Source organism: Parasteatoda tepidariorum, chromosome 4, assembly GCF_982258835.1.
Source record: "Parasteatoda tepidariorum strain Cologne lab strain chromosome 4, Ptep-v5.0, whole genome shotgun sequence".
Classification (NCBI taxonomy): domain Eukaryota; kingdom Metazoa; phylum Arthropoda; class Arachnida; order Araneae; family Theridiidae; genus Parasteatoda; species Parasteatoda tepidariorum.
Genome location: NC_141758.1, coordinates 83,330,603 through 83,345,875, shown reverse-complemented (window position 1 = coordinate 83,345,875; position 15,273 = coordinate 83,330,603). Strand labels below are relative to the sequence as shown.

Below are 15,273 nucleotides of genomic sequence, written 5' to 3'. Positions count from 1 at the left end.
ATTGTAAAAGAAAATTAGGCTTGCTTAAACCTTACCTCAATTAATTTTACTAGTAAGTTAGGCTAAAACGTTGAAATATTTCTCAAAGACAGTGTTTAAAAAGTTTGTGAATGATATTTTTTATTTGTGGATATCGGGGATTATTTCAAATTAATAAGAATTTTTTGTATGTTTGAATTCATTGATTTATTTGAATTTTTTTTCGTATTAAATACTTCTTGTCACTCGACTTTTTGTAAGCAAGATAAAAGGTTTACAATTTATATTTTGAATATATTCATTTCAGGTATTATAAAATACTGTTATGTAGTGTGCTTTTTATAAAACCAATAGATATTTAACACCCTGTTGTTAATTTAAGCTTACTATTTTTATGTTAGACATCTAATAAACGCATAAAGAAGTACTTAAACTTTGTGATGATGATAAATACCATTGCAAAATCACAGAAACCATTGTAAAATCACAGACATATACAAATAAATTTACTAATAAGCTTTGATTATACAGTGAAGCGTCATCCTCATTTCACTAATGTAATTTGGCTGCAGAATTTATGAGTTTTGATCGAATTTCTGTCCTTATTTAGTTGATTAAAATGTTTGATCATATCTAGAATTGCATAGGTACCCTTTACCCTTGTGATATAGTTTGCTTCAAATTTTCATAACTAGCTAGTTCACTGTTAATTATGATTTGTATTGGGGATTTTTGAATGAATAAAAATGTTGTTTAAAGATGTAATTTTTTACTGATAAATGATCTACTCTTCTTATTAAACAAGGCAAACAATTGAAATAATTTTTTTTTAGTCATTCCCTTTATATGATAAGGTCAAAGTTTGGGACTTTTATGTGTGTGTCAAACTTTTATTCAGTATAAATTTAACTTTGGATAAATTATCTCTTAATTATTCTTATAATTAGTAGGAAATTTCAAAATCAATTTTTTTTAGTTTTATTGCCTTATCTAATAAAGAACACATAATCCAAATTTAAAATTTTTATCTTGGTAAAAACATGCTGTTTAGTAGTATTGTCAATGAAGCTAATTTTTGTTTTGTTCTTCTGTTTATCTTATAAGGAACTCACGGTCTGAATCTGAGGCTTCTCTTTTCTTAAAAAGAATATACTGTCAAAATTGAACCTTTCTAACTTCTCAAAAGGAGAGTATATTAGTGATGAGTGAGTGAGGGCTTTGCTTCTTAGATTTTTTTAAAAAAAATAATGACTTGCTTATGAATTTTACCTTTTGAGTTTGCTTTGTTTGTGGTGTTTCTTTTCTTTTTTCTTTTTAAGTTTATCGTGTTACAATCCAGTTGTTGTCAAAGCTTGATGAATATTTTGACATAGATACTGTTAGGGAAGTATTCTCTGTAAATTTTAATCTGATCAATGGTATGCTTGCAGATTTCTTCACTGCTTGATTGGATAATAGTTTACTGTAAGCAATGAGTAGACGACAGACACCAAGTGAATTTTTGAAGCAAATTATTGGACGACCAGTTGTTGTCAAGTTAAATTCAGGTGTAGATTACAGAGGTAATATCAATTTCAAAAATATTATTTTATATTATTTTATTGTTATTCTCTTATATTACTTGTTAATTGGGCATACATTTTCAAATAGCCAAATTTTTAATCTAATAGAAAAAAAATTTGCTTTTTTAAATTATTTGAAATACTATATCATTTCGTTTTACAAACAAAGTACTTAAATTATGACAATCCTATGACATAACTATAAAATTTGAAACTTGCACAGAAGTTATAACAATATTTATTAGGTGGTAAATTGGAGAATACTCTGTAACTTTTTAATATTTATTGCTTTTAACTATTTTATTAATTTTATTTCCTATCTTTATAGTTCATTCATTTATTAATTTCTTTTGATTTAGACTTGAAATAAAACTGACAATTTTTTAAAATTTATTTTAATCTTCAGGGTACATGATCAGGTACAGGGCCCTGGTAATCAAATTTTTAGAAAATCTCATTTTAAGTTACATTTTTCTTCGCATAGCAAAGTAACTATTGTTTTCCCATGTCATTAAATGGGAAAACAGCGTTTGAGGAAGAAAACCTTTTCCAAATTCGCCCCTTTATGAGATTACCAAATGATTAAAATTGTTTATAATTTTTAATTTAGTTGTTTGTAATTTTTATTTACTTTAAACTTTTTAAGGGTTTATTTTTGTAAGATTTTAAGCAGAAATTCACAACAGCAAAAATTAAAAATTATCTTGAAAATCTAAAAAATTAAAAAGTATTAATAGCAAGGCTCTGGGCTACGTAGATGAAATATTCAAATTAGATTCGATTTTTTTCTGAGTTTCTGTCTCCCACCAATACTTTATTAAAATTTTCATGTCATCCCAAAAAAGTAAATATTTTATTTTTTAGTACGTATACGTCTGATTATAATTATGTATGTCTATTTTTTTTTATGTACAATTAAAATTTGTGGAGTTTATTTAATTTAAAATTACATTTTATTTTGTAACATAATAATTGAAGAAATAAATTTCAACAAATATATTTGTAAAAAATATTAACATTGTGCAAATCCATAGTGAGAAAAGAACTAGAGTTCAATATCTCAAATATATATTCTCATATATAAACATTTTATGTATCTTTGGTACATATTCATGAACCTTTAATAAATATTATATTTAAATTCATTTGTATTTTTTATTTAAATTTACTTTGCAAATTTTTTAAAATAAATTTAATTTAAAAATATATGAAACAAGAGATAATTAATTTATTAAATATATCATTGAATAATTTATAGTCGTACATTAGTTGCTGAGAAACTCATTAAATATTTTCTTGATAAAGTTACCATAATTACCAAATTACTATCAAAATTAAATACTTACTATAAGTTTTTTTTAACTAAATTAATATAAATATTAATTTAGTTAAATTATCATTCAACTAAATTAATATTTATATTAATGTATAAATTTAATTTAGTATATAATTTAATATATGAATTTTAGTTTATTTCATTAGCAATAAATGTGTATGATAATTTTTTGACAACCAAAAAGGAATTAGGATTAAAAAAAAAAAGGATTTTTTTAAGGATAAAACTGAGTTTGAAAAAAATAATTTTTTGAAAACATTTTTGTGAATAAAATATGTTTTACTGAGTGTCGAGGATGTGAATTTACTAATCTGAAAATGCCTCACTAAAATTTTCCCTTTTTTTTAGAGAAAAAATGCTTCATTGTCACTAATCAAACAAATGCTCAAAATAGTTTAAATGTAAAAAATTATTTTTTGTGGTAAGTTATTTAAATACTTGCCATAATATTCATTTAAGCAAAATTTTTATTCACATTTTTATAAATGTTAGTCCAAATAATTGCATCAAAGACTTCTTTTAACCTGTGGGACAACTATCCAAAGTGTAGGAACTCTTTTCAACTTTTTCAAACTTGTTTTTGACTCCATCTCAGTGGCGTATCTAGGGTATGGCAAGTATGGCGAATGCCATGGGCGCATTATTTCAAAAAGGCGCAAAATCAATCAACATCAACGATTATTTTTTTAATTAAAAATTTTACTAATTTTTTTTTCAAGTTATGGCAGAATTAAAAAAAGCATCCAACATTTAACCTTTCCTCGAGGGCTCGAAAAGAAGACATCGAGGTCTTTCGAGGAACTCTTTTTATAACTGGGGGAGTGAAATATGAAAGGGAACCGCTAATAATAAAAACAAAGTAGGTGACGAGCGTTAAACAATTTTAACCTCCCACTGTTTTTCATTTTTTTAATAACTTCGTTTGAAAACTCATAGACCACCTCAGTTAGGGATAATAGGAGGGCCAAGGTTTCCAGCGCTTTTACATAACTCGAAGAGCGCGGGAAATCTAAGTTGTTATATTGGATTCAACATTAAAAAAAAATGGGGGAAATAAGAAGAAAAAAAACATTCCACATACCCCCTCTTTTTAAACAACTTGACGTCTGTGTAATAACAATTCATACACGTTTCTGCATTCATTCACTAGACACTTTTTCTTTCATTATACTTTCAAGTTGAGCAACAGAGGATTTGAAATAAATAAAAAAAAACTTTATATTCATGAATATATTCAAGATAAATACTAAAATAAATCAGTAATTAAAAGTAGCTTTTTCTTTTCTACTATTATATTTACGATGATTTCGGCAAAAACCAAATTTTAATTATAATATCGTAATTTAAAGAATAATGCAGAGTTTTTAATAATTATAATTATAACTCTCTTTACTAACTTTTTGATACTTTCCAATAAAAATATTTTTAATTTCAGAGAATTTCCTAAATATTTAACATTTAATGTCGATCAAAATCCTTTGACAAAAAGACTTTTAGCCCCATATTTAATTTTATAACCGTCGTTGAACAGCCGACCTAATTCCGTAGCCTTGTAATTTTGAACTCAATCCAGAAGACAAGGGAACTCCTATATCGAGAAATGGGAGAAATTTGCCTTCGTGGAGCTAACCCGCATTTGCGTTACATGGAGAGGAAGACCACGAGAATCTCCCACGGTTAGCCTGACGGGAAGGGAACTCTAACCCATGATCCGTCTACAACTGAGGATATTTCCATGATATTTCACGTCAGCACCGTGGTCGGTGCAAGCCGGGTGCGGAATTCGTATCAACTGGGATTCGAACTCGGTTCGCCTCATTGCAAGGCGAACGCTCTATCCCCTGAGCCATCGCGGCTCCCATATTTAAATTAAAAGGAATTTAAACTTATTTTTTTCTAAAATGTAGCTTCTTATTGCTTCACGATACGTCAAAGCTGTAATAGAAAGAATTTAAGTTATCGCTGATAAAATGAAAAGACAAAATGTAAGCTCATTATTTATTATAGAAAATTAAAGTTAATTTTATTTATTTTATTTTTTTAGTGCATTATTAATTTCATTTTTTCTACTAAAAACGAAAAATAAAGCACAAACTTAACGTGAAATTTTTTGAGGAAAACGAAAATTTTTTATTTTTTTTCCAGGTATAAACGATGATAAAATAAACAGTTTAATAATGTTCATTCAGAAGGGTTATTCACGAGTAAGAGTTATAAATATTGAAGTTCCCAATATTATAAACAAGCAAGACATTATTTATAAGACTTTATTGAAACTGTAACTCAGAGTCAAACTATAATATTGCACAAGGGAAAAAAAAAACACTAAAATAGCCACAAAAAATCATGGTTACATATAAAAGTAAAATAATTAACTTAATAACATAATTTAGATTACAAAAGTATGGAATATGTACTAGCATTAAGAATGTATATTGTAGAATTGTATTGAATGTGTATTGTAGTACTATGTATGATGTTATAGCTCTTGAGTAGCAAATATATAGATATAAGTCAATGCCTTTTTCCTCGGCAATACATAGCGTATTTGTTTAAAATCGTGTCCTTTTTTATAATAAGATGATAAAAACAGAAAACAAATCCTAAAAATAATATTTATTGATTTCGTTTATCTAAAATAGTTTACTTAGACAGTCAATTAAATTTAAAATAATTTATTTGGAAAAAATGCTTTTCTACTTAGATTATTTGATATTATTTATGTATAATTGAAAATGCTATACGTTAAATATAAATTATAATAATATAAGCTGAATCTTTAAATTTAAAATATTTATCTATATGAAAAAATTAGTAGTACAACAGACTAAAAAAATGAAAGGCGAACGAAAGAAACTTTGGAAGTTCAAAAGTTGGTGACAAACGTAAAGAAATTTTTCTCCCCTTATCTTAAGGAAAGTGAGACCTCCAGTTAAAAGAACGATTTTCGGGGGAGGAAATGAATGGAACCCCTTCAGGCAGAAAAACCAGATGGCCAGATGGTGATGACCAGAGGACAGAGAGATGTGAAAACCATGGGGTGTCCCAGTCTTGCTTAGACTAATTACTCTGTAGTGAAATGCTTGTAAATCTTAAATTTTATCAGGGGTTAAAATCTCTTTGAAAAACGTTTTCGGAATTTGCTGAATAGATTTCAAGTAGAGCCCCTTCTATAAATTAGCGTAAATTCTTCCTCAACAGGAGATTTTTACCACCCATGGTGGGAATCACCGCCACTAAAGTGTGAAATACTAAAAATAGGAGGTTCCTCTGATGACTCGCTCTACAAATAATTTAAACCAATGGAACGATTTAATAATGAATACTTTCCACTATTTTGAAAAATAAAGGGCAGGCGTTATAAGTAGTTAGGTGCTCATACAAAAAATTCTGCTCGTTTTAGTTAATGTTTCAAGATTTAAGCCAAGAAAATCAAATATTTAAAGTCTTTAGATTTTTATAATCTATTTTGATGCAGCTTCTGGACTTTTATAGTTGGTTCATAGATTTAAGAAAACAACGTGTACTACAAGGATTTTCTTTGATTGTAAGTAATCATTTCCTAAATATTTAAATTAATGCATTATACTTAAATTATTAATACCGTTATATGAGTTCGTTATATTTTCTAGAAATGATGTCGATATGCAGGGATGTAAGATTTCTCCGAAATATTTTATTAAGTGGTAGAGAGTTAAAAACTAAACCTTGCAAAATTTTAGATGATATTGGTAAAATTTGAAATTCTTACCACAAGGTAACTGGAGTAAAATTGTATTTCATGGAAAATTTCGAATTATACATACGTAGTGGCGGAAAATATAATTTTAAATCAGATTTACATAAACCAAGAATAAAACATCAAAACATAAATTTTGCTACCACTAGAAAGAAGTTCCCCATTAAGTTGCAAGTTAGCATCTCTGTATGTGTAGATCGAGTGGGACATTTGCTCTCCCTCCTTTTAATGCTATAAATTAGAATTTATAATATTTTTTAGTTTTTATTGTTACTGTTTTATGACAGTACATTTAATATGCACATAGATTTTTTGTATTAATAATTATATATTGTATAATTAAATACTCGTTAATGCATTATAATTATAAATAATATGTAATAAAAAAAGCAACGAATGTTAAAATTTCTAATGTTAGTGGGAATATATTTTCTTAATTTTCCTGAAAAATAATTGCGATAAGTAAATAATTTTGCGTTTATTACGTAACATTCATTACGTTCAGCAAATAGTTTCCAACAACCGATAAATGTTTCTCTTTCTATTCATAAATAGATAGATTTTGAGTTTAACCACTTGTTTTTTTTCCTTCTTTTCTTTGAAGGGTTATATTAAGGAACAATGCTTTAAGTGTAAGTTTCAATAATCCTTTTACTTACAAATTGATTTTTTTTAATTCATAAAGACATGTTTGTTTTGTACTTTTAAATTACATTTATTTAATATTTATCAACCTTTCTTCGAGTTATGGAACACGCTTCCATAGCATCTCGGGTGCAAAATTTTGTCATCTTTCTTTCCCCTATATCTTTTATTTTATTTCAGATTACAATTTTCTTCCCTTTTCAAAAAAAAAAAGAAAAGAAAAATTAGATTAAATAATTACTTTTTTTTTAATTTTATAAGTCTTTTACAATACATATCACTTACATTATGTTTATATCACTACATATTATATTACTTGAAAAAAAAATCAATAAAGTAACAATCACAATAATTATTTTTCATTAAATAATTATCCTTATTTTAAGAATATAAAAAAAACAATAAGCATTTTAAATATTGAAAAATTAGACCTTGTTAAATAATGAAGTATACGCATTCTTATAATGTATTTTCATAAAGATACAAAAAAAGCCCTCTTTTCCTCAAATATTCCAATCACTTATATTTCTCTTCTTCCTAAAAAGCAAATTTTAAAGCTAATTAATTTTGATTATTTTTTTAAAAAAAGTTTTTTTCCCTGTTATACAGGTTGGTCTAAATTCATGTTGTTTGAATATGGAGTTAGGATTCCTGAGAAATAGAATTAAAAAAAAGTCGGATATTTAAAATTTGATTTCTATTTTGACTATTGACTATAAATTTGACTATTTGACTATAAATTTGACTATTTGATCAATTTCGCTAAAATGTAGTATTTTTTAAAACAATGTAAAAAATGTACATCTAACAATTGAATTTTTTTACGACTATTATAAATAAAATAATAAATATTTACGAAAAGATATTTTTTAACAAAGGACCTTTATAGTTATGGGAAAATTTTTTTGAAATTCGATTGAAAAGCTCTCGAGTTACTTCTCATATTGTGACTACCCCCAATACTTAGGGGTACAGAAATCCAAATCAGTCAAAAAAATGGCATGTTTATTCAGAGAAAGTACGTTTTAGTGTCAGATTTCGTAACTTGAAATATTGTCCCTGCACTTATTAATTAGCATATTTTAAGTCACCTCCTTGAACCATTGACATGAGAAGAACGTGAAGATCTGATTATTATATCAAAAGTTATCAGGGTAGTCCGTTTATTTATTTATTTTTTTGCGCACCGAACGTCTACAAACTTGTGATTCAAATCTGTTTAATTTTTTTCTGCTTTCTCTCTAATTTGTTCCATTCTGATGCGAAGAAAATTTTTCATAATTAGATTCTTTTTTTGGTCTATTTCTTAACTTTTTGCCTTTTTTTTTTCACTGTTAAAAAATCAATTATTTCTAGATATTCTTAAACTAAGACGTCAACTTCCTCTAATTTATTTCTCATTAAAGAATGTATTATTGTCGCTATTTTGTCTAGAGTTCTGTATTAATTACTATATGTATATTTTTTCTTATTATCGGTTATTATATAATGTTTGTGAAACTTAATTATATTAAGACCATCGGTTTTTTGTAAATAAAAAGCTAACGAAGTTATAAAATTTGATTGTAGCTATTTTATTTGTAATTGTCATAACAAATCGTAATTATTTACACTGTGATCTTTAATGAATTTGTTATATCTCGATGATTTTATTGTTTTGGTATTAGCAAAGCATGATTATTTCTAAAAACAATTAATTTTATTCAGTTTAAATTTTGAAAATAATGGGTAATCGTCTGGTTATGTTATAGTTCTTCTTTAATTCAGAGACATTTGTTGTGCGTGCGTATTTGTGTTACCTAATTGTATTTGTTGCTTAATTTAACAAATTGTTAGAATTGTTATTGACAGTTGAAGAAACGCAAGAGAATCTTCTTTAAATATGATAAAGCAGACTTTTTTTTTATTTCTAACTAATGCTGATTTCGAACACACTTGAATGCATTATAATTAAAAAGAGATAATTTTATTGTTGTAGTTAATTTTTATTTATTTATTAATCTATTAAAAAAAATTGCGTTGCAATCTTTTTGGAAAATTTTATAAACGTTGTTGAACAGCCGATCCAATTGTTTGAGTTTGCGACTGCTGATGTCCAACTTCGTAGCCTTGTAATTTTGAACCCGATTCAGAAGACAAGAGAACGCCTGTATCGAGCATTTTGGAGAAATTTGCTTTCGCGGACCACTTTTTTGATTGAACTCATCCGCATTTGCGTTACATGGAGAGGAGGATCACGAAAGCCTCCCGCGGTTAGTCTGACGGCAAGGGTAACCAATGATCCGTCAAAGAGGATATTTTACGTCAGCACCGTGGTAGGTGCAAGCCGGATACGGAAATCGTGTCGAGCAGTCATCGCTGGGAATCGAACCCGGCTCACCTCGTTGGAAGGTGAATGCTCTATCCCCTGAGCCACCGCGGCTCTTTTTGCAATATTGCCAAAAGGCTTAAATACTCCAAACAACGCTTTTATTTCGCATCGCATAAAAAAAAGAGATTATAAATATTTTAGGAAGGGCGCCAGTGGGAGATTTGCCATAGGCGCTTCCTTCCATAGATACGCCTCTGCTCCATCTGCTTCACTGTGTTATACATAATTTAACATCATATGGTAACTAGCAAAAAATTTCAACTCAAAAGAAGTATATCTGTAAGAAAAGAAGTACATTTTTTAAAACTTAATTCAAAGAACTACAAAGTCTTAAGAATCTTGTATTAAATTAACTTTCATCTTTTGATTTATATACCACACAATATGCATCTCTAATCAAATTTCTAAATGTTTTTCCGTGATCTAACTTTAAAAATATTTTTCAGGTGTTTTAGCTTGTTTAGATGGATATATGAATATTGCTCTGGAACAAACTGAAGAGTATGTTAATGGTCAACTTAAAAACAAATATGGAGATGCCTTTATTCGTGGAAATAATGGTAATTTCTTACTTTTTCATTTTTGTTTTTTTTAGAAGTTGGAATCATTCAAACTTTAAATTGACAAAAATACCATACCTTTGAGTTGCATTTAGCTAAGATATTAAATAAGGAAATGAAACTACCTTTAGAGTGTTTAATGTAAAAGTTTAACAATATTATAAATAATAAATTATGAATTTATAAACGAACTATGTACTACATGAATGGCTTGGTCCCATAAATTGTTAAGCCACATTTTCAAGTTGTTCAAGAGAGCATTTTTTGTAGTGTTTTGGTGATAAAAACGCATTTTTCATGTGGGCAGTTGGATATTTTTGTGTATTATGCTGTTAGCAAATAAAAGTTTGAAAAACTTGTAAAATACCTATCTAGAAACAATACTAAGGATGGTTTTGAACTAAAAAGATTATCTTTAAGAAAAATGTGTCAGTGTATTGCATACCGTTATATTATAAATAAAGCAAGATAATGTGAATAAAGGTAAAGAAATAGATATGCTATAGTTTTAAATTTTTAAACAAGAAGTTGGTTTCAATAAACAAGTACAAACAAACAATAAGAACTTTCCTCTGTGACACTGAGGAATATTCTTGTTTATCAAACCAAAACTATAGCAGGTCAATTGCTGTACCTTCATTTGATTTTCATACTTAGCTCAAAGTACATCTTATCTTGATTTGGTTACTATTATATTGTTTCAATTCCTCCATATGTACACTTTATTTACACACATGCTCTTTAGAAACACTTTAAAAATTTTGAGATAATTGCTTTTGTTGTAAACTCACCCTTCATAAGGCTGTGTATGAAGTATATCTGCCACTAACTTCATCAATTTTTGAATGTCAGTTGGAAGCTATTTCCCCACTTATGATTTTTGTGGCCATCTTCTAATAACTTCAGAAAATACGGAAAAAAAAATTATAATGGTTATAGCTTTTTTTTAACTAATGTGGCTAACAATAAAAGTTAATGTGGGGCTAAACGCACTACAAAGCTATTTTCTTTTGTGCATTATGCATTTGTTCATTTGATGATTGTCATTGAGTTTCTTTGTGTATTTATTTATGCAAAATTTATAAATATGATTTTTTATAAGCACAGAAATTCAAGTTTATGGCTATTTCTTTGCAGGAGGTAAATTTATGAGAAATCAACACTTACCTACTCATCACTTAAGAATCAAATTGATTTTAGTTAATAAGCTAAATAATTTTATTTTTATAAATCAATCCTAATCCTAAAAATATTTTATTGTAACATTGCTCGAAAAAAATGGCCATATAATCAGTTAACATATATATTTTATATAGATTTGGAAAGCAATAAAATGTTCTGATTTCCTCTAGATTACACTTTAAAATTAAACAGAAATTGCGAATTTTAACAGTTGTACATTTTATTGAACAGTGAACAGTTTTTCAGTTGGAAATTCTCTAAGAATTAATGTCACTTAGAATTATTCACTATATTTCTTTTTCTCTATGAAATTTATTTTTAAAATGTTTAAAAAAAAGTCACCAATTCTCCATTAATGAGAAAAAAATTCCCCTCTGAACAACTTTTTATCTCATGATCAGATTCTGGCATTCTAGGACTCAATTTTAATGGTTCAACGGAGTGACCTCTATTGTTCTAATTAAATACTGTTGACGATATTTTAAGTTACAGAACAAGACACAACATACTCAGAACAGAAACGTACTTTCTCTGAGTAAACATTAGGAAACATACTTTCTCTGAGTAAACATACCATTTTTTTGGACAGATTCTGATTTCTGATCCTCAAAATGCAAGGGGTAGCTACAATCAGGGAAATATAGTCTCTTAGTTTGGTCAAGAAAGCAGTCCAAAGTTTCAACCCCTTAATGTTAATTTTATTTCTTGCATATTTCGCCATATCTCAAAAACTTTTTAAGAAAATTGGAAAATGTTTGCACACAATTATAAAATCGTTCTTCTAAAGATAACTCCATATGAAAAATGACTCTTACTAAATATTTATTATGATGTGGAAAATAGTGAGAAAAGTTTTGAATTGAAGGGGATGCGATTTTCTACTTAATTTTAAAGAATGCAAATACAATATAGAAAATGTAAGCAAAATCCATTGAATAGTTCCTGAGAAATCAAATTTTTAAAATAAGAATTTTTCAAATTTCTTTTTTTCAAGAATAATTATTCAACGAATTTCACTCTTTTGTATTTTGCCATGTAAAGTTATATTCTTTAAAATGATGTAGAAAATTGTATACCTTACAATTTAAAATTTTTTTAGACTGTTATTAAGTAATAAAAAAAATAAATAAAATATTTACTGAAAGTTATTTTTTGCATCACATTTTAAAAGTTAATTATATTGGATAAACAAATTTTGTAATTGTGTGCAGAAAATTTTCAATTCACTCAAAATCTTGAAATGTAGAAAAATATGAAAAAAAATTTAGCAATTAAGAGTCCAAATTTTGGGCTGCTCTAATCAGGTCAATAGTTATTCAGGGTGTTTCTGTTTTTCTTTCTTTTTTTGCACACTTTTTATAAGGATAAATAATCTTTTTGCACACTTTTTATGAGGATAAGATAGTGCAATTATTGCTCTTTTTTAACCATTAAAATTGAGTCGTTGAACCTGAAGATCCGATCATCAGGCCTATAGTTATTCAGGGTGTTCTGTTTTTCTTTCTTTTTTTGCACACTTTTTATAAGGATAAATAATCTTTTTGCACATTTTTTATGAGGATAAAATAGTGCAATTATTGTGCTTAATTTTATTTTATGTTCAGTCACTAACATTTTTCATATCAGTCTCAAAGTAAATTTAAGCAAGGCCAGTCATAATAGATAGTCAAATTTAATAAGATTAAAATTGGGAAAAACTTTGTTGTTTTATTTTTAGACTTAGGTTTGAAATAATTTTGTAATAAATTTTAAAACTATGAAGTCAATTAAAATTATAAACATCCTCTCATTGAATTGTTTTGTAAATTTCTGTGTCAATGACTTCTTTTTTACAAAATCATTTGATTTAAACCAACAAAATCTGTAAAATATTTTAAATTATTTTATTTTGTTAATTGTATTAAAATTTTAATAATCAATTGTACTCATATGATAATTACTTTTGTTTTTATAGTTTTGTACATCAGCACTCAGAAGCGAAGGATATAGAATCAAGGCTTCACTGATAATTATGTAAACTTCATAATGTATTTACTTCATCATTAAACAAAATTCTTGTTTCCTGTGTAAAATAATTAATTGCACACTTAATTGCAGTTTTTCTTATAAACTAAATTTAACTGTACATTACTCTTAAGAGTTTTTCAAAGCTCTTTCTTCAAGGATTATAAAAGAAGCCATCAGTTATTTCAGAGCCTATTTGAATATAATTTTCAACAGTAATTATTAAAAAAGTTAAAACTAAAATTTTATTAGGAAAATTTAGACAAATGTACTCACTCAAATAAATATACCAGTTCAGAAATGCATTAGGGGCCATTTAAATATTACTTATTTTTACTGTCAAGGGGGGAAGAGAATTATGAGCATAAATATACGTTAGGCATAAAAATCCCCTTATTTTTCAAAATTTGCTTAAAATTCAGAATAAGAATATAACACTATAATAATAAAAGTTAGACATGGAAAAATTTCAAAATTTGAGAATAAAAGTTGAATTTAGGAAAAAAAAATTAGAAAAACAAGAGATCATTAAAAAATATTCTACTGAAAATTTTGTAAATTACAATGTAGATTTTTTCTTGCATCTTATATTTAATTTTTGTCCTAATATTAGATTGCTACTGTAAAAAGTTAAGCAGAAACCAGACTGGATGGTGTAGAAATATTGTTACTTATTTATTCTTATACAATCGGTTTGTGATTTGCTTAATTTTGCTAATAAGGGGGAGAATTAGTTCGAAATTGCTTAAAATATGCTGACAATAATATTGGAACGACCCCTGAACAGAAAGTTCATAATGCTTAAATGCCTCCAGAGACATATGATGTCCAACGACATATGATGTCATCATATCAATTGCAATCCTTGTGTCCTTCCCTTTAGACTCTGCACCATTACTTCTGGGATTCTATGTTGTTTCAAAATCCACCCCAACTTTTGATCACCAAACACAAAATTTATAGGGGAAAAAGGCAAAATTGGTTGATTTCGTACTGCTGTAAGAAACTATTTTATTCTTCAAAATATGCGTCATATTTTGCTCCCCCCCCCTATAAATAGCAAATTGTTCAGGCAAATGCGATAAAATCCTGAAAAAGTCAGTGAATTCTTGGAAATCTAATTTTACATCATTTTTAGAGTGGAGGTTAGGTCAAATAAGTTTGAATGATGATAAAATTGAAATTCCTTTAGTTTTGCTATGGTCATCTGTGCAATTTAATAACGCCATGCAATAAGACAGGAGACGATCTGTTAGTCAATTTAGCTTTTGAAAAGTTTCTGCATTCTTTTTTGTAGTTTAGTTAATTGCAGTTCATTTCTATTGTGATGGTTGAGCCAGGCTTCATAATATAATGAATCACACCTGCGCTAGAACACTAAACACTCACTATCAGTTTTTTTTAGTGAATAATACACTTTGCCTTGCATTTTGATAATTCATCGATGTTCATTCAATACTGAAATATGTAAGGGTTCAGCTAAAGAAAAAGTACAATAAAATAATTAGCCTATGTCAAATAGACGATATGTCTGATAGAGTTAATAAACGAATTTTACAAGTTTTTCCTTGATGATTTAATGCCTACTTTTAATTGCTTAATAATTATTTAAAATTAAATGTTTCAAGTTATTCATTTTTATTTTATTTTAACTAAGCTTTTAAAATTTACAATGAAACCCAAACTTTCACTATTGATTTTAATTATACTATTTTTTAAGTCTCATTCTTAGATTTCCATAAAAAAAAATATATATTTCTTTTAAAATGTTCATAAAAATTCCATTTTTATCACAAAATTTACACATGACGTCATTATTTTTAATGTAATAATAATTCTATTATCGATGTTTTAAATAATCTTATCAGAAAAGCAAATTATAAAAAAAGTTAAAA

General features: G+C 27.1%; 1 protein-coding gene across 4 annotated transcripts; it reads left to right on the top strand.

Annotated features, from left to right (window-relative positions):
• The first annotated feature begins 3 nt into the window (after positions 1-3).
• Positions 4-13,435, top strand: LOC107446261 (U6 snRNA-associated Sm-like protein LSm6). Of its 4 annotated transcripts, none has more exons than XM_016060861.4 (4): positions 4-251; positions 1,410-1,541; positions 10,079-10,192; positions 13,329-13,435. In XM_016060861.4, exons 2-4 carry the CDS (start codon positions 1,451-1,453, stop codon positions 13,361-13,363), a joined length of 240 nt encoding a protein of 79 aa, XP_015916347.1. In that variant the 5' UTR covers positions 4-251; positions 1,410-1,450; the 3' UTR covers positions 13,364-13,435. The 4 variants fall into 4 exon arrangements, with proteins under 4 accessions (XP_015916347.1, XP_015916349.1, XP_015916346.1 ...); XM_016060863.4 differs by having other exon boundaries at positions 42-166; XM_016060860.5 differs by having other exon boundaries at positions 91-286.
• Positions 13,436-15,273: the final 1,838 nt, after the last annotated feature.